Source organism: Biomphalaria glabrata, chromosome 3 (assembly GCF_947242115.1).
Source record: "Biomphalaria glabrata chromosome 3, xgBioGlab47.1, whole genome shotgun sequence".
Classification (NCBI taxonomy): Eukaryota; Metazoa; Mollusca; class Gastropoda; family Planorbidae; genus Biomphalaria; species Biomphalaria glabrata.
The window spans coordinates 31,921,584-31,942,652 of NC_074713.1; the positions used below are offsets into that span (position 1 = coordinate 31,921,584).

Below are 21,069 nucleotides of genomic sequence, written 5' to 3' on the forward strand. Positions count from 1 at the left end.
ATCTATCGCTATTCCTCTGTCCCATGTGGTAGCGACCACCCTCTTCCATTTTATATTTACTAATTATTTAATTGGAGAATAGAGTGTGGTGCAGGTGCGTAGCCGTGTAACCTGTCTGTCCATCTGTCCTGTTTAGATCTCAGAAACTAGAAAAGAAAATGAAAATCGGACATCATGATATTGTAGATCATTCAAAGTTCTGATGCAACTGCTACTTTTCCGAAAGTGAACCATCTAATTTTTAAAATTTTCTATGCAAGCAGATTTTCAAGAAAATACACCACTTTTAAATGAAAAACTTCAGGGGAGTTAAGTCTTTTAAAAAGGTCCCAGACTTCTTCATTAATATATCAAGCTTCATTAATACATTCGCGCATTGGTACCAAAAATTTGCACCTAAGGTCACAATGGAAAAAGTAACAATGGATCATTATAATATAGATTTTCCATTTATTAACCAAGTCATGAAATGGAATACTGATTCAAATGTCGTTTTTGAAAAAAAAATTTAATACGAACTTCGTTTTAGTTGAAAGTTAAAAACAAACAGAAAAAGTACTCCTATAGCGCGTAGTTTTGACATATCTTCAAGATTATTCACTCTGCACTCTAGATTAGACACAAAAGAGGCCAGATGTAGATCTAGATTTAGATTTAAACGAATTAAACAATTTGAAAAAAAAACTATAAATTATTAAGGAAATAGTTTATCTTCTTTCAGTTTACGGGTGCAGATTTTTTTATTATGTAAACAGTAGTATCACATTCAGAAGTGAATGTATAGCGAACAACATATTATATTGCATTTTTATCCAGTAGTAGACCTCATGGGCGTGGCCAGGAGGTGTGTTGGGGTTACCCCCCCCCTGCAGGGAACAACAGTTATTAGATAAACTGAATAACTTCAAAACAATTTAATGAATAAAAGGGGCACAGTTTTCCTCGTCTCTCTATCTCGGTCTTCCTTCGTCCTTGTCCTTTGATTCTCTAGTTCTGTTCTTACTTTGGAATGATTCGTCTCGTCACTAAAAAAACCAATTTAACCCAAACTTCTACGCGTCTTTCTATTGTGTCATTACAATATATATATATATATATATATATATATATATATACGGCGGCGGGGGGGGAGGAGAAGAAATACTCCCCCCCCCCAATCCATTAAGTAGCTTATAGATGCCCTACTTCTGGCCAAGCATCATCTAGATTTTATCAGTATTTACATCGGCGGGTGGAACAAAGGAGATTAAACAAGGAGATAAATGATCGCCAGCTTAACTTATCCTGACACACCTAAAAGTCTGCCAATATTGTGTCTAGAGACGCCCTGGTTTGATCAAAGAGACATGCCGCAGATAATCAAGACATTAACATTCACTTGCATGACTGAGAAATGAAATGCATAGGACGTAATTATCTTCTTTTTGGAAGTACCGTCTATAATATATAGATAAAATAAGAGACAACTCTATTGGTCGACCGAGACGAAACCGCAGAGTGACTCCAAGATTTCTAACATTATGGAATGTCAGAGTACAGGACAATGTACCAGGAAGAAACAATCCAGTGGAGGGATGACACCATGCATTTCTGTTGTCTAGTGACAGTCATCACCCCAAGATCTACAAGTGAATCTCTTACTTCTTCATAGACCAGAACACTGAGAACAAGATTCTGAGGTACATTGCTGGAGAACGAAGTAAAGCTGCAGGCAAGACAAAGTACCTCCATCTTGACAGACGTCTTGCAGCTATATTGATAATGTACGGAAACAAGCCACTAATGGAGTTTTATGTGCTATTGCATACAAATGATACAATTTAACTTTGAAAAAATGACTACCGCTATTTTGTCACGGAACCATGGTTAACAGGTCACCGTGGGTTTCATTTCACAGAGTCCAATAATGTTAAAACGGAGTCTGTCCAGCTCATGTGTAAGCTCTTCAACTTTTCGCGATAGTCCTTTCAAAGCCTATTTTGGATTTAGATCTAGATATAGTTAGCCAAATTTAAATTGATTTCTTTTAACTTTGAAAAATTATGAAGGTCAAACTAGAGTTTTCAAGACAATAATAGGCTAATATGTGGTGGGTTTGGCACAGAAGAACAAATTGACGAAGGTAAGTCGTAGGACGATTTAGATCAGTTTATTGTACACTAAAGACCTGCAGCCCTACGAAAACACGTAGTGTAGGACAAGGCACAAAATGGGAATGGAGACGAAGTAGGTCCAGTAACGTATAGTCACTACAGGGACAAGTAAGCCTGCAGAGCGGACAGTGTCCACGTCGTTTTACCTTTTCATGCGCGGACACAAGACGCCATCTAGGGGGAAAAGGTCCTGTGCCTATCGGGGTGGACGGTGCGGCCTGAAGAAACATCCCACCTCACTACACGTTGAAGGAAAATATGTTCTATGTACATCGACACGACGTGAACTGCGGTGTCTCTAAAGATAGACTTGTTCTCAAACTCATCATGCACAACGACATTTAGAACTTACTCAATTTGATTGGTAGAGTTGTTTCCCGATGACTTCGTTACGTCATGACACAAATATTTCCCAAATGAGTTCTTCCCGAGGCTCGGTCACTGGTACTTTTATTTTGTAAAGAATAATGTTTAGCTTCCAGAGTGGCAAAAGTAGTCGCTATTGAAAACAATATAGTTCGTATGTGAAATCGATTTAATGGCGCCTTTGACATCTTCAACGTGCTGAAGACCGAGACAGTTGTTCGCTACGAGTGCCGCCAATTTCATTTTGAGAAGTTGTGTAAAGAGGTGAACACATTGTCCCGACCTTGTGACCCATGTCGCATGAAGTAGTTAGTATCTCAGTGCATTTTAAATTTGGCTCTCCAGAGTGTCAATGCTAGATTAGGGAGTCTGTCGATAAGCTGACCAGAGAAGGGGAGATGTTGGTTTGTTATCAATGACCTCTCTCAGCGTGTTTTGTTTTTTATCTTGAACTACTTAGTGTGCCGCCATTTTGGTGGTGTTGTCTGATTACTCATTGGCTAATGTACACATCTTTTCTCTAAGGAAATACTCGTATTTTACTTCTTTGCATTTTGGTTAATACCAATGATATTTGTAGAGTACTAGTTAGTAGGAAGCCATAGACTATATGTGTTGTTATCTATCCAGTAGACTGACACAAAACATCAAAATGAAGGTTATGCTGTTGTTATCTATAGCGTTCGTTGAACTTGTGCATAAAATTTATTGTGGTAAGAGTTTTGTTTCTAGCTCTCGTCTATTATGTTGTTTGAATGAAAATTTTCTATGACGTAAACGGGAAAAACGCTGATTACGTCACTAGGCTTACCGCAGTACACTAAAATATTTCTTTGCAAACAAGAACGAGTTTTAAAGAATCAATAGACCTAATGAAACATTTGCGCACCATCTTACTGTATATCCTATACTCTTAAGCGAGCAATTCTTGTATGTATGTATGTATGTATATATATTTATAAATTTTATTTCGAAAACGGCTCTAACGATTTTCTTTAAAAGTTCACGGTATGTGCATAATAGTGAGAAAAAAATTCTCAACTCATTGGCCACATCGGGAAAACTCGAGATCGACCGTTATATCGGTTTGAAAATGCCTCATTATCGAAAAATTAATTTTGGCTAGAATGTTTTAAGAATGAAAATTTTCCATGACGTAAACGGGAAAAACGCTGATTACGTCACTAGGCTTACCGCAGTACACTAAATTATTTCTTTGCAAACAAGAACGAGTTTTAAAGAATCAATAGACCTAATTAAACATTTGCGCACCATCTTACTGTAGATTGATTTATTATAGAAATATGAAATAAAAGTAATGAAATTAAATGTGCCGATCAGTGGCGTAGCTACCAATGTGCGGGTGGTGCGGGCCGCACAGGGCACCAAATGGAGAGGGGCACCAAGATTCCCCCAGTGTGTATTAATTTCCTATTTCCGTGAGCTTTTCAGTAAAAACGACTAATTGTATGAACAAACTTAAACCACTGTATTTTAAGCATGAACTAACGATTTATAAACTAGTCATGTCGCTATTTTGTTTCATCTCCTTGACTATTTCTTCCATACAATGTAAGCTATAGAACAGTTTGACTCTAATTTACTAGATTTATTTCGGACACACGGTACATGTTGTCGCCCCTTTTATAGCGCTCATAGGCTGTAAGTACCGCCCTCTCCCTCTTTAAATGTAAAGGGGCCTCGTTTGTTAAGATTTCAGCAGCGTTTGTTGGGCTTGTCCGAAAGGTGCCACAAATGAACCTTAGTGCCTGTGATTGTACTCGGTCGAGTTATTCGAGGGCAGTTTTACTAGCATATACTTGAGCTGTACTCAATGTGTGATCTGACTGCCCCTAAGTACAATGTGCGTAGCATGTATTCTTTGGCACCCCACTTTGTGCTGGCCAGCTTTCTTAGTAACACTAACTTCTCCGAGGCTTTTCTTTCAACTTCCTGGACGTGCTGGAGCATTGACAACTTTCTATCCAGGGTCACCCCTAGATATTTTGGCGTGTTTTCACGTTGGAGTCGCAGCCCACTAAGTTGAAGCTCAAATGGAGCCTTAAGAATGTCGATCCATAGGCTGAACAGGGACCAGGTCGTTTTGGCAATGTTTATCTGAATCTGTCATTTGTCGCAATACGAGGAGATGGTTTGGAGGTCTGCTTGTAATGCCGCCTGTATTTGGTCGGCTTTCTTGCCGGTTGACCAGAGGACAATGTCATCCGCATAAAGCAGTTTCTTTGACCGCAGTGAGGTGCGTTTCTTAAATTTATTAAGTCTAAAGAAGCATCGAGACAATTTCAAGTCACATCATTGCCAGAGTCCACCGACTATAGGCGAGCTGTTAATGGGTATGAATTAACTGAACAATTAAAAGCAACAAAGCAAGATGAGACGGTTATCATTGAATTCAGAAAAAAAAGGATGAGGCCGACATCGTGAAAAGAAGAAAATACTTCAATACCGCAGGTTCTAGAGACTAAAGGACAGCACACAAGCATGTCCTCAAAAATTCATACTGAAGAAGCTGAACCATCAGACAGTGTAAACAATACAGAAAGCAGGATAATAAACTCTAAACTGAACGACATTGGAGATTGGCCTGATGTCATCACAGATAATATTCGCATACACCTTTTCACTCAAGGATCTGAAACAGTTCAGCGTATGGACAGTCAATTCAGAGAGGCGTATAGACATCAAGAATCAGCAAAAGGAAAGGCTAGAAAGCTTTCAAAGGCTTGGTTTTTCCGGCAAATGTCAAACGGCGAGAAAGTTCTTAGAAAGTGGATGTGTTATTCGCCAAAAAAAAATAAATTATTTTGCTTCCCCTGCATGCTCTTCTCAACAAGATCAAGTACCAAATCTTCATTTAAATCCAAAGATGGATTCAATGAGTGGTGGAGGTTATGCCCGAAAATAGAAAAACATGAGACCAGGAGAGCTCACATTCAGTCATCGCTTGCTTGGAGGGAACTTGAAGTTTGCCTGAGAGTAGGGAATAATATTGACAACAAGGCCCAAGATTTGATTATACAAGAGACGAAAACCTGGAGAGTTAGTAAAATTACTATCAAAGTACGATCCACTCTTGAGGGAGCATGTGCTTCGAACTAAGCTTTGTTCCATATCGAATATATACATGTCTCCACAAATACAAAATGAATTTATTACAATATTGGGGGATCACGCTAAAAAACAAATCATACAGCAAGTAAAACAAGCCAAATAATTCTCTATTATTTTTGACAGTACACCTGACATCTTAAAGCTGGATCAAATTTCCCAAATTTTACGGTATGTTGTCATGGAGAATGACAGAGTGCAGGTTCGTGACTCTTTTGTTGACTTCATCGACACAAAGGCTATGATAATGCTGCGGTCATGAAAGGTCATTAAGGTCTTGAAAGAATTAACAATATTTGATTAATGAATAGGCCTGCATATTATTTAGAAAAAAAGTAAGGTTTTGCAATGTTATTAATTAGTTAGTTGTTTTGTGTTTTTTTTTTTTTGGGGGGGGGGGCATCAAGATGAGGTACCGCACCAGGCATCATATACTCTAGCTACGCCACTGGTGCCGATGTATGATTAGTTAGTGCTATTAGAGCATGGAATGGGTTGCCTGAGCTAGCCAGGAAAACCAGTGACTTGGCAGAATTTAAGTCATTGGTTAATATGCATGACTAAATGCATGACGCGTAGGACGTAATCATCTTCTTTTTTGAAGTAACGTCTGTATTATATAAGATAAGATAAGTTATTGTGTTTTAAATGCTTAATAAGTTGTTTACACTTTAATTGTGTAGAGCGGTGTAGATACCTTTTACTTTGTTGTTTATTTAGCTGGTGCCCTCCAGCTGTCTCGTTCTGAGGTTGCATGCAACCATGTGCTCTCTTCTATGTCAGCTAAGTCAAGTTTGCGCCATAAGCTGGTGTTTTAAGCGTTTCGGTGTTACGTCGACCACTTTTTAGCTCACCAAAAAAGACTGCCTTTGGCATGCGTTCGTCTGAGATTCGTCTCCCATACAGGATACTGCTCTGTCCAGCGTAACTGTCGGACTTAAAGAATTCCCTCTATACAGAGGCCGCGGATACACATTTGAGACCAAAAGAAAATTTGCTGCCGAGGACAGACGCAGACGCTAAAAAAAAAATCTTAATCGAGCACCGCGGACAATGGTTATACTTGCCCTGGATGTGGCAAGATATGTAGGTCACAGCTGCAATCCTCATTAATTTTCGGACTCTAAGACAAGCCTTATTATTATTATTATTTTGCTGGTGAATTATTACCATGTGTTCATGCTTCGGTGTCTACTGTCCTGTACCAAAACAAAGGAAATGGTCATAACATAGCTTCTCTACGCCTTACTTGCTCACACTAAACATGATATCCATCTAGCGGTCAACGAGTTTGCGTACGCTGCAGCCTCTTTTGATTTAACTATAAACCTTGCGGAGATTTTTTACTTTGACACATGAAAATACAAAAGAAGATCCATTAGTATGTTTATGTGTTAAAGCATAAAACTATCTTTGCGAAAAGAAATTTCATCATCTTAGAGTTCAATGAGGGTTTTAGACCTAGGCCTAGGAATAGACTCAGTAGAGAGATGTGTTAATGTGTAACCATTTGGTAATGTCTAATGAAAGAATGTTCGCCAGGAAATCTGTAGTCACAGATATAACGAACTAATTAATGCAAAAATGCTTTTGAAACACAAAATTGAAGGTTAATTTTATTATATGATAAAATCAATGGATCTTCTTTTGCATTTCCATGTGTCAAAGTAAAAAACTATCTGCGCAAAGTGTATTTCTAAAAATTAGATCTAGGTCTAAATCCTTTCGATCTTTTCTCATGTCAACATTGTAGACATGGCCTAGATCCATAAAATACTATAGCTGTAATAGAGTCGGACAACTATATTTTTTTTTAGGGTCTTAAGTTTGTTTTAGGGCTACAATACATACACTACGGTTTAAGTTGGTACCCAAGGAACATTCCTGCCTAGTTTTATCAAGATTGGTCAAGCGGTTTTGATGTCTATAAGTAACATCCATCCATCCATACATACATACATACATACATACATACACCATATATTCTACTTTATAATATATATATATATATATATATATATATATATATATATATATATATATATATATATATATATATATATATATATATATATATATATATATATTATTTCGAAAACGGCTCTAACGATTTTCTTTAAAATTTCACGGTATGTGCATAATAGTGAGAAAAAAATTCTCAACTCATTGGCCACATCGGGAAAACTCGAAGTCGACCGTTATATCGGTTTCAAAATGGCTCATTATCGAAAAATTAATTTTAATTGTTTTATGAATGAAATTTTCTATATGACGTCAATGGGAAAAAAAATTGACACCGCTTACGTCACTAGGCTCACAGCAGTACACTAAGACATTTCTTCGCAAACAAGAAAAAGTTTTAATGATTCTATTAGCGTAATTAAACATTTGCGCACCATCTTATTGTACATTGATCCATTATGAAACTATGGAAGAAAAATAATGAAATTAAATATCTTTATGTATGGTTAGTTATTGTGTTTTAAAGGCTTTATAAATTGTTTACATTCTAATTGCGTACACCCGTAGGTAGCTTTTACTTTGTTATTATTTTGCTGGTGAATTATTGCAATTTGTTTAAGCTTCGAAGTCTACTGTCCCATACCAAAACATAGGAAATGGTCATAACACAGCTTATCTATGCCCTACTTGCACAACCAGGGCCGGCCCTAACATTTGCGGGGCCCTATGTAAAATGGATTGCGCGCGGATCAGTAAGGGTAGGGATAAGGATAATAAGTGAAAATAAAGATTTTGTATTAGAAAATAAATTCGTATTTGCATTACATCTTTATTAAATGAAAGCTGACGATGCCGTTTTTTTATATCACGCATAGGACTGGCGTTTACCATATTGATTGACACCCCCAAAATGACAATTTTGTCTTTATAAAGACATTTTTATGAGTTTCAGGAGATTTCCAAGAGCTCCTTGAAAACAAGGAGACCACAGGAACCCTATTATAAATTATAATGGTTTAATTTAATAATTTACACCTAGAATTAGTGCGGGGCTTTTGAACCTTTGGGGTCCACTGCGGCAACATAGGCTTAAGGCTGGCCCTGATGATATCCAGCTCGCGGTCAACGAATTTTCATCACGCTGCTGCTTTTTTTGGTTAACCTATAAACCTCGGTAAAACAGAAGTCATGTTCCAGAAGTCACCCAATAAAACATAATCAGCCCAAAGATCACCGGGCATAGACATCCCTTAAAGTGGTAGATGACTTCACATTATCTGGGAAGCATAGTATCAAATGACGCATTGCTTTAAAGGGATCAGGGATAGTCGTGCTTTTGGACGCCTCCAAGCGAGAGTGTGACGAAATAAATCGCTCCGCCTGTCTACAAAAATCAGTGTCAATCAGTGATTCTCTCAACCCCTCTATGTGGATCTGAGACATGAGTACTTAATAGAAAGCAACTAAGACTTCTTGAACGACTTCACCAGAGACCGCAATACAAACAGCGAAATTCTTGCAAAATGGTATAAACTTCTTATAATCCGACAGTCACGCTTTGCAGGGCACTTATTCCGTATGGGGGACGAGCATATTTTTGGCAATCTTTTTTTTTTTAGTAAACTGAAAGGTTGTCGGAGTAACAGAGATGCCTCACAATAACGCTTCTTTAGAATACTGACGCGATGTTTTTAAGTCTCTTAGAAAAAAATGCGCTATTTTACTTTGTTACTAGGTGCACGTTTTACACTATAACGTAGAGATTTTGCATCAATTGATGATTCTTACTAAAGCCATAATAATAAGGGTTGTCTTCGAGTCCGAAATTAGTGAGGAATGCAGTATTTCCCATGGCTGCACAGCCCCAGCTGTGACCTACATATTTTGCCACATCCAGGGCAAGCATAACGTTTGTCCGCAGGTGGTCGATTTAGATTTTCATTTCGCCGTCTGCGTTTGTCCTCGGCAGCAGATTTTCTTTTGGTCTAAAATGTGTATCCCGCGGCCTTCGTGAGTGACCTCCAGCTGTCTCGTTCGGAGGCCGCATACAACCAGGTGCTCTCTTCTATGTCAGCCAACGAAAGTTGACGCCTAAGCTGGTCTTTGAAGCGCCTCTGTTACGTCGACCACCTTTTAGCTCACCAAAAAAAAAAAAGACTACCTTTGGCATACTTTCGTCTCCCATACGGGATACGTGCCATACCCAGCGTAACTGTCGGACCATTAGAAGTCCCTCTATACTGTCCATACCGGCGTTGGCAAGGACATCGCTGTTTGTAGTGCGGTCCTGCCACCGCATGTCCATGATGGAGCGAAAGCATATTTGGTGAAAGCACTCAAGAAGTCTTAGTTGTTTTCTGTAAAGTGTCCATGTCTCAGAGCCATAATCCTATACTCTTAAGCGAGCAATTCTTGTATGTATGTATATATATTTATATATATATATATAAATTTTATTTCAAAATCGGCTCTAACGATTTTTCTTTTGGACACCTCCAAGCGAGAGTGTGGCGAAATAAATCGCTCCGCCTGCCTATAAAAAAATCAGTGTCTACCAAACAGTGGTTCTCTCAACCCCTTTTTGTGGATCTGAGACATGGGTACTTTATAGAAAGCAACTAAGACTTCTTAAACGCCTTCACCAAAGATATTTGCAAACCATCATGGACATACGTTGGAAAGACCGCACTACAAACAGCAATGTTCTTGCGAAATGGCATGAACTTCTTATAGTCCGACCGTCACGCTGGACTATTTTACTTTGTTACAAGGTGCACGTTTACCCTGTAACGTAGAGATTTTGTATCACTTAATGCTTTGTACTAAAGCCATAATGAATATACTAATAGGGTTTGTTGGACTAGTCCGTTTCGTTTCTTTGATTAAAAAGTATTGGGCCGGAAGTCGCTTTTTTTATTTATTTATTTTATGAGTATTTTACCCAAGATCTGTGTTGTTTTTTTTAGGACTAGCTTATTTCATGTACCCGGCATTTTCCGATACACAATTTAATACACAAAGTAATTGTTGAAAAAAATTGTAGTGATTTTAAACTTTAAATGATTACTTAAAAAGGTGTTACTCTAATCAATTTGAATATTATTTTGTTATGAATGTCACTGTTTATTTTGTGTCTGTTCTAGTTTCTTAAATTTTTCTTGAGTAAAGGGGTCGTTTTTCTCCTAATGGGTATACCTGATTTCTCCAAGCAGCCTTTGTAAAATATTGGTCCTAAATAATGCTATGTTTATAAACGAAAAATCGCATGGCTGCATTATGATGAATATACGTGTTAGTTCAATATATTTTATATTACTAGGTAACTATAAATAACCGCATAAATAGATGTAAGTTTAATTTTTTTTTTCTGTTAGATAAAGTCATATGGCAAATTTTTGTTTATATCCTAATTCTAAAAAGGAATAATAATAGAATTATAGTGTAAAAATAATCACTAAGTTTTTCTTTTAATAGTTTTGAAAGTCTAACTGAGTTTGTGTTTTTGCAGATGTATACAAGCTACACTATGAGTCAGTCCATCTCTTCCGACTATTTAGAAACGAGAGTAAAAATGTATATTTCGATATTTTTAGCCTGAATTTAAGAAGTTACAATCTTCAAACAACTAATATATTGCCTCTTCCATAAAACTTTGTACTTAAAAAATAAATTTATCCAATGCTCGAAATCCTGCTTGTATACTTAGGCCCTATTTAAATAGATCCGGTATCAATGTATTAAGTAGCAATAACCCCGCAAAAAAAATTAAATGAAAGAAGATTGAGATATACATATATTTTTGTGACGGTACGCACCGGTACGGGGTACCGGCACCTTTTTTCAATGTCGGGAAAAATGATTACTTTTCTTGTAATTCAATGTTAATTGTTAATTTATTATTAGTTGAAAGTTAGGCAATCTATCACTGAGTACATGAGCCTCTTTTTTATTTTTACAAAGTAAAAAGAACTTTATATACTTTCAGCGGACATGCCGTATTATTAAAAACACCTCTATGTGAACTTCTCAATCATCTAGAGTTTTAGACAGTCATTATTTTAGACTAGATTTAAGTAAAGTCTAGACCTAGATTTAATAGGCCTATTATTATAAAAAAAAATCAGTCATTATTGACATCATTCGCAATTTTATTTTTAGGTCTAGGCATTGAAAAGTAAATCTATTAATAAACTAAAATCGATCTAATTCTAAGTACTAACTTATTAAATAAGTCATTATAAGTAGAAGTAGGCCTATTATAATGAATATTGTATAGATCTAGATTGACTATATTATAGATATATCTATAGATAGATCTCTAGTTTAGTAGATTAAGTATAGAGTATAGTAAACGTATTACAGTATTATTAGATCTATGTCTTATGTCTATGTCTATATCTAATTAATTCTAATAATCTAATAATTAAAAAAACTTTAGTCTTTATTAATATCTAGACTTTTTCTTATAAAAACTGACAATAGGCATAGCATAGGCTAGACTCGGCAATTTAGTCTCAAGATAGAATCTATACTATTACTAGATCTATTCGATTTTTATATATAGATCTAGACTAGAATTAGATTATAGATCTAAATATACTAATGGAGAGATGATATGAGGTGTTAGCTAATAGCGTTGCTCAAGAAACAAACCTGGGTTTTTCTAAACTCTAATACTTGGTATGTAATAGTAAAACAGCACCTACCTAAATAAATCGTAACTAGCAATCAAAAACCTATATTTATTGTAGTATATATAGGTCTGTGGTTGTATTTTATATAGCCTTCGTAACTTCTTCTATAGAGAAATCACTTTTTGTAATTTCTTTTACTGAAAATTGGGCTATTCGCGTCTGACACATATATAAATTTTATGTTCAGCAACAAACCCTATTGCAATATTAAATTCTGAACTGAATGTTCTTCCAATCCAATAAAAGGCCAATAGTTTTACGCAAAAGATGCAATGTAAAACGACACGATGTGAACTGTGGTTTTCTATACTGTTTGGGGGACTTGAGAGACTTTCTATTTTAATTGCCATGTACAATTACATTCAGAAATAACAGAACGAAAAAGCAACTCTTCAGATTGATGGTCTTTAAGGGAGGTTGATAAGCGTCTGATCAGGGCCAGTAATACTTTTGGACGCCTCCAAGCAAGAGTGTGGCAATATAAATCGTTCCGTCTGCCTAAAAAAATCAGTGTCTACCAAGCAGTGGTTCTCTTTACCTTTCTATGTGGATCTTAGACATGGGTAGAGACAGAAAGCAACTAAGACTTCTTGAACGCTTTCACCAAAGGTTTGCACACCATCATGGACATACGGTGACAAGCCCGGACTACAAACAGCGATGTTCTAGCGAACGCCGATATGAACTTCCCGACAGTCACGCTGGGCAGGGCACGTATCCCGTATGGGGCTCAAACATCTGCCAAAGGCTTTTTATTGAGCTTAAAGGTGTTCGGCTTAACAGGGAAACGCTTCTTTACAATACTAACGCGATGTTTTCAAATCTCTAAGGGAAAAATGCGTCATTTTAGTTTGTTACAAAGTGTATGTTTTACCCAATAACGTAGAGATTTGGTATTACTTGATGTTTCGAACTAATGTCATAATTGATATATTAATTGCAAAATTAAATTCTGAACGTAATGTTTTGAGAAGTTACACTGCAAAGACTTTCTACCAAGCCAATAATGGGCCAATAGTTTAACGCAAAAGTTTCAATGTGAGATTTGTTTTTCGAGACTACATGGAGACTTTCTATTCGAATCGCCATGTATGGCATGTAGGATGTCATTTAGAACTAAAAGAACACAAAAACAACACTTCAGACTGATAGTCCTCGACCAGATCGCTCATTTTCGTCATAAAAAATAAGTTAGGGAAAATATTTTTCGTTTATAGATTATTCCTCCAAGCGAGGCTCGGTCACCTTGTACTATTAACAATATTTTACTATCCAGTGAACGATTTGTGGTGAACCAACTGTTGGTTGGTGAACAAGTTGTCGGTAAGCGCTATATCGGGTGAACGAATAGTCGAGTGAACGCATTGTCGGATGAACAAAATGACGGGTGAACGAAAAGTCGTGAACGATTTGTCGGTGAACGAAATGTCTGTGAACGAATTGTCGTGTCCCCAGCAGTATATTGCTTGATTTTCTTAATATTGAGAACGAAATAAGTCCTTGCAAGTATGTAATACTTCCAAATAGCATACATTTATGCCTACACAAGCACTACTAGTAAATAACAGGTACCATCTGGCATTTTTTGAAGAAATGTCTATGTATAATACATGCAAACAATGATCATTCTTAAGTGTTGTTTTTTCCCTCCCCAAAAGCTATCATTTCAATGTTAGTAACCAATGGACCAGAGAACACGTGGCAACACGTGATTATAATCTAATGATACAACTAGAAAATATTAAAAAATACAAAACAAATACACAATCTTATATATAAAGTGTAGTTGTATCAGTTAGTTTGGATCAGTCATGTCATTAAATTTTTGATTGATCTAGACTAACAATAATAAATCTGTGCAATTAGAGATATTTTAAACAATTGTTTTTATTTAGCGCAATTTCATGCTTTTAGCTTTCTCAATACGCATTGATTTTATTACTTGTCTGGACCAGTTGGGAAGGGGTGGTGGGACAAAGAAAGGGGTATCTGGGTGAATATTACCGTATCGCTTTTTAAATGAATTTACAATAAAATATTTTAAAAGTTGTATGATCTTGACTCTAACTGGAGGGCTCTAGTCTTCTCCTTCTCAGACAAGTAGACTAACCACTGTACTGGAGAAGTGCTAATAAAAAATAGAAAGTTGTATACTTATCTAGTGTTCACTTTGAAGCAAAGTATTAAAAAGGAGTAATTCTATTCCTACCCCATCAGTCAAGTATAATTTATTTCACTTTCGATACCAAACCAAAAAATTAATTACCGACAAATATTGAACTATTGGTTTGTCTTTATGGAGTCTTGTGTTGTAAGGTAAAACAATAAAGTGTGCACAGCTTCAGCTTGATCCGAGATTGGGGGGTGGGAGAAATAACGTGTACACACTTTTTTACTAGACATAGTTGATATAAGCTTTGTAAAAACTGTACCTTGTTTCTAAATAATACACAATTTTAAAATTAATTTTTACCCCATTATATGGCCCCTGCTATTACTTTTGTTAGTAGGACTACACGGTATGTAATTTTTGTATCAGGCATGGGCGTAGCCAGGATTTTTTCTCGGGGGAGGGGCTTGGGGGGAATTTTTCTCCCTACCCCCGCCAATATATATGTATATATATATATATATATATGTGTGCGTGCGTGCGTGTGTGTATACATAATTAATTTTATTACATTCTAACCCTTCATTCTTTTGGAAGACGTTTGTGCTTTCTTCCTGGAGTGTGTGGAAAAAAACTAGACTCCCCGTAAATTCGTTGACTGCGTGCTGGAGATAATGTTCAGTGTGAGCTAATAGAACCTGCAATAAGATGGTGCGCAATGGCTCATTTAAACTGAATCTTGTTTGCAAAGAAATGTACACGTGTACTGGTGTAAGCCAGTGACATAGGCGGTGTCAAGTTTTTTCCTTTGACGTCATATGAAAATTTTCATTCATAAACATACTAGCCCAAATTATGTTTTCAATAATGAAACATTTTCAAACCAATATAACTGTCGACCTCGAGTTTTCGCGATGTGGCCAATGAATTGAGAATTTTTTTTCTTATTAATATAAACATACCTTGAAATTTAAAAGAAAATTGTTTTCGAAATAAAATGTATATATAGGCCTAAATATATATATACACACATACAAGAATTGCTTGCTTAAGAGTATAGGATATATATATATATATATATATATATATATATATATATATATATATATATATATATATATATATATATATATATAATAATCTTGTTTGTTGTAAGGAAATTTGTCTTACAATTTGTGCATTACACCAAACAAAACATTATAACTATAAAAAACCAAAATGTACATTAATACCAGACTCACTCATAATTTAGATGTGAAAAGTTTATATCAGATTGTTTCTATTTAATGATTTGATTGCCAGGGGAACAAAAGAGTGTTTGTGTCTGTTTGTCTTTGCTATTGGTGTCTTGTATCTCTTTTGTGATGGTAAAATCCCAAAATCATCAGATTGCCATAACAGGCAGTGATATTGAAACTTAAAATATTGCAGATGTGAGCATGATAAAACATAGCCAAGGCCTTTTCGCTAACATTAAACGAGGACAGTTTTCTCAGTAATCGTAATCTTTGCTGCCCTTTTTTGCTGATATAATCAGTATTTGCAGTAAAATTTAGTTTATTGTCTAGGATAGTACCAAGGTATTTAAAAGTTTGCACTATTTCAGTAGTCTCTCCAGCTACAGAAACAATATCATTTTCCTTCTTTCCCCTACGAAAATAGATTATCATTTCATTGGTTTTTTTTTTGTTTTTTTTTACATTTAATCATGAAAAATATCTTTACAGTATTTTTCAATGTGTTCTATGTCTCTGAAATACTCATTTACGTCTGAGCTCTCTGAGAGAGCAGGGCAAGAGAAGCCGCATCATCAGCGAATTTTGTGAAGGAGCAAAAAGGACTATAGGATTGAAAATCATTGGTGTACAAAATGAACCACAATGGCGATGTCACAGCCCCCTGGGGCGCCCCTGTGTTAACTATGCGTTCATTCGATATAACATTGTTTACCCTAACCCTCTGAGGTCTCTGGGTCAAAAATTCATTAACCCACAGTATTATATATGAACTAATCTTCAAAGCTTTCATTTTTCAATAAGTAAATGAAGTTGTATGGTATTAAAAGCTTACGAGAAATTAATAAAGAACAATCTTACATAAGTGTTAGGTAAGTCCAGATGTTTATAGACGCTATTTAAAATATTTAGGATGGCATCGTCTACACCTTTACCCTTTTGGTAAGCAAATTGTAAAGGGTCCAACTTACTACAAAGACCATTCAGAAGAAACATTTTAACCAGTTTTTCTAAACATATAGACACAATGGAAGTAAGTGAAACAGGTCTAAAGTCATTTCTTTTGGTTTGGAAACCTTTGGCACAGGTACAATTAGGGACGACTTCCAGACAGATAGTATCTCCTGGTTTAGTAATGAAGTGGGACAAATCTCTAGGAAAGGTTCAGCCCTTTTATTCCATCAGGCCCACCAGCTTTTATTGGGTTGAAGTTTTTGAAAATGTTGCAGACTTTGCCCTCTTTAAGTTTCGTGCGGTAATTCTGAACGAATTTAGGAAATTTAGGCACCAGATATTTAGGCACCGTATATATATATATATATATATATATATATATATATACGGATGTTTAGGCACCGGATATTTAGGCACCGGAAATTTAGGCACCCGGATATTTAGGCAACCGGAAATTTAGGCACCGGATAATTAGGCAATTTTTGACAAGGCGGAAAATCAGGTACCGAAAATTAGGCACTCTTTAATTAGCGACTTTAATTTTGAAAAAAAAAAATATATATTTCATCCTTAGGCTATGGGCTATCGGTAACATTACAAAAAATAGCAACTATAACGATTCTAACTAAAGAAAAGCTGACTAAATGGAAAAAAATGACAATCATGAGAATGTGTGAAAAACATGACTCCTGAGTCATTATATAATATAGACATCACAGAATTCAGGGGAGGAGAGGTAGAGATGATTCTCCGCTTATTGCTTCCCTCCATCACCAAACCCTAAGGTTGACTGGTGAGTTTTTTCAAATTGATGATAACGCAATTTAATCGCAAAATAATCGCGAAGGTATGATTCCCCCATTCCTTTTGTTTTCAGTTCCAATTGTTTGCTCTTTACGGTGCAGTCTAGACAACCCCGTAGTTTGAGAATGTTGTCTTGAGTCCATTCTTGTACGGTTTTTTGAATGACTTTGCCCTCTTTAAGTTTCGTGTGGTAATTAGGCAGCAGTAGATTATGAAGACTTTAATATTGAGTAACAATATATCAATAATAACTTTGTTTACAAAGCTCCATTTTTGGATTCCTCTATATCTAACCCTTTCAACACGCATTCGCACCATTCCACATTCACGCTATACTGCGCACGTGACACCCCCTTGTTCGACAAGTTCGATGTATATTGAACACCTATCAGCCCATTTTCCAACCATAATAGTTAGCAATTTGAAATTCTAACTTCTCAATAACATGTACTAAAGCCTCGCTCGGTTGAGCGGTTAAGGAAAGATAAAGGCCTATACCCGAAGTCATTTTGGGAATATTTTTGTAATTACGACAATAAACGTTTGGGTAAAGACTACCAACTTAAAGAGTTGCTTTTGTGTTCTGTTAGTTCTAAATGTAATTGTACATGGCTATTAGAATAGAAAGTCTCTGAGGAAGAAAAAACACAGCTCACGTGGTGTCGTTTTACATTGCATCTTTTGTATAAAACTATTCGACTATTATTGGCTTGGAGGATAGTCTTGAAGCGTAACTTCTAAAATCGTTATGTTCAGACTTTCAATATTGCAATTAGTATATTCATTAAGGCTTTAGTACGAAGCAACAAGTGATGCAAAATCTCTACGTTATTGGGTAAAACATGTACTTTTTTTAACAAAGTAAAATGGCGCATTTTTTCCTAAGAGACTTAAAAACATTGCATTAGTATTCTAAAGAAGCGTTTCCGTGGGGCATCTCTGTTACGCAAATTCGTTTTCTGCGAGTTGGGCATCATATTTAGTATGAGCAAGTAAGGCGTAGAGAAGCTGTGTTATGACTATTTCCTTTGTTTTGGCACGGGACAGTAGACGTCAATGCTTGAACACATTGTAATAATTCCCCAGCAAAACGACAACAGAGTAAAGTGTAAAACTTTCTCCAGACCAAGCTGTAACCATTAAACTAATAGAGAATATCAAAATTGCGTCTACATAAAGAATCCTTTATATAGACGCAATTTTGATATAGTTTCTAGGTATTGAACAAGTTTTATTAAATAGTAACCTATACAGATCCTGATCTATCTGACTACTATGTTCCGATCAATCCTAGATCAAGGCTTGATTATAGTGGACAACATGATGCATTTCTCCTACTTGATTCATGACAATATCTTCAGGATATGTTTGGTACTAACTCCTCTGCGAATTTCTTCTTCATGAAAGCGAGAATCGACTACAAGTTGGCTTCACTTTGTCATCAGTGTATCTATAACAAAGAAATACCCTTCTACCTAAGCGAATTGATCACTCTATATGTCTCTCAGAGAGCCCTGCGCTCAATGAACGCTTTTAGTGGTTCCACGTTTCTCCATCAAAAGCTACGGTCTGCGGGCTTATTCACTGCTCGGACCAAACGTTTGGAACTCACTCCCCATTGATCTCAGACAGACAACATGCTACACCACTTTTAAGAAGAACATTAAGACCTATCTGTTTAAAACTTTTTTAGATTAGTTTGTCATTTTAGCTCTCTTGTTTTTGTTTGTAATGTTATCACAGCGCCTTGAGCCTACATTTTGTTTGTTAACAGCGCTTTATAAATAAATTATTATTATTATTTTACAAAGCTTATGTCAGCTCTCTCTGTCTGGTAAAAAGTTTGTACACGTTATTTCTCCCACACCCATTCACGGAACAATTTGAAATTGTTCACAATTCACAATTCTACCTCACAAAACAAGCAATAAACAATGTTACAAAGATAGTTTGTTTGAAACCCGAACTGGGCCACCCATTCAGGTAAAAAGGCAGGTTTAAATATTTTCTGTAAGAGGAGTTATTACCTCCCATTCTTAATAGTTTCAAACAGTTCTTACTTCTTACTATTAATAGTGAAGTGTTGTAAAAATTGTGTATTTTAAATCACTGGCGGATCCAGAACTTTGGATTGGGGGGGGGCGATTTTTTTCCAAACCCTAACCCTAACGCCCAGTAAACCCTAACCCTATGCATAAACGTGCGTAAATCATATATATATATATATATTCGATATATGAGAATAAAATAATACTGTTTCTAAATGTTCGGCGAAAAAAAACAGAACAAAAAAAAAAAACAGTCATGTTGAGGCCTTTCTCTTGCAAATTTGGGGGTCTGGGAGAGCGCTGTAAGCTTCCTCAGTGGGGTTCGGGGCGAAACCCCGACGCCAAAAGCGTTTTCTTGCATTTTTCAAGGCTGAAACGCATTCTCCTGACATCTACAGCTCATTATTTATTAGTGGTATTCGGGGCGAAGCCCCGACTCCAAAAGCGTTGTCTTGCATTTTTCAATGCAGAAACGCATTCTCCGACATCTACAGCTTATTATTCATCAGTGAGGTTCGGGGCGAAGCCTCGACGCTAAAAGCGTTTTCTGGCATTCTTCACTGCAGTAACGCATTCTCCTGACCTACAGCTCATTATTCATTCTATTATAAAGGACCTTTTGAATAATGAGGAAAAATATTCCAATATGAATTTATAGTCCCTTAATACATTGTAAATACAACCGATTTGTTCTTTGAAAAGATAAGTTACCTCACATATTTAGATTAAGACTTTGAGGATTGCCGCCGAAAAAAAAAATTCGATTAATAATATTCAATAAAATTCAAGCATAAATTGTGAGTTATAGTCCTAAATTTATTTAACTAGAAAAATATGAGATAGAGTAAAGGTTGGAAAAAGTCGACTAGGAAAAGATTATCTGGCTTTTGAACTCATCTCAACCGTGACTGTTATATTGAAAAATTTCGTTTGAATTATAACTTTTCCAAAGCAAATTCTTTCTTAAAATAGTTATGATAAATTCATGGGAAATTACACAAACTCTGTCTGGAAAAGGGGATGGCGGTAAAATGAAAACGATTAATCGTCGCTCCTTTTTATAATTTCTGCTAATGATTGCATTTTGCATTAAAGAATAGGGGTTGGGCGACTCGATATAAGAATTTACTTTATAGCATATATAAATTATATTAGTGACAGATTTTTAAAATTTTGTAATTTCTTACTATAATACTATAATACAAAAAGAAAAAATATTGGTTTGTCCGATAAGGGGAAGGTGATTGCATGTATCGCACTTCCACCTGTTTATATTATATAGATATTCGACTAATTTTGTTCACATACTATGATTTCTCCATAAAAGTAGGACCCCCCCCACTCAAAGGGTTTAGATGGGAAGGGCAGTAGAGGTATTCGCTCCTCCCCTTCCAATTGGCCAACAGATGAACGACATAATATAAAGACCGGTTAAAATACCAATAACAAGTTTTAATCATATAGATATTTAATTGATTCTGTTAGCAATATGTGATTTCTACAAAATAAATAGGACCGCCCCCCCCACTCGAAAGTTTATGGTGGGGGGGGGGCGGATTGATGCCATCGCCCCCTCCCGACCCTACCAAATCGGCCAAAATACTAGAAGGAGGG

General features: G+C 36.1%; 2 protein-coding genes across 4 annotated transcripts in view; one reads left to right on the forward strand and one right to left on the reverse strand.

Annotated features, from left to right (window-relative positions):
- Positions 1-2,712, reverse strand: part of LOC106079149 (uncharacterized) — an 80,047-nt gene extending 77,335 nt beyond the window's left edge. Inside the window, exon 1 of the mRNA XM_056024547.1 lies at positions 2,506-2,712. The gene's annotated coding sequence lies outside the window, so the exon portion shown is untranslated. The remainder of the gene's footprint in view (positions 1-2,505) is intronic.
- Positions 2,713-2,970: 258 nt separating this feature from the next.
- The window catches only part of LOC106071377 (neuroglian-like), a 232,569-nt gene continuing 214,470 nt past the window's right edge, over positions 2,971-21,069 (forward strand). For all 3 annotated transcript variants that reach the window (XM_056024540.1, XM_056024541.1, XM_056024542.1), the window contains exon 1: positions 2,971-3,232. In XM_056024540.1, the coding sequence (XP_055880515.1) occupies positions 3,130-3,232 (103 nt within the window). In that variant the 5' untranslated portion in view covers positions 2,971-3,129. The remainder of the gene's footprint in view (positions 3,233-21,069) is intronic.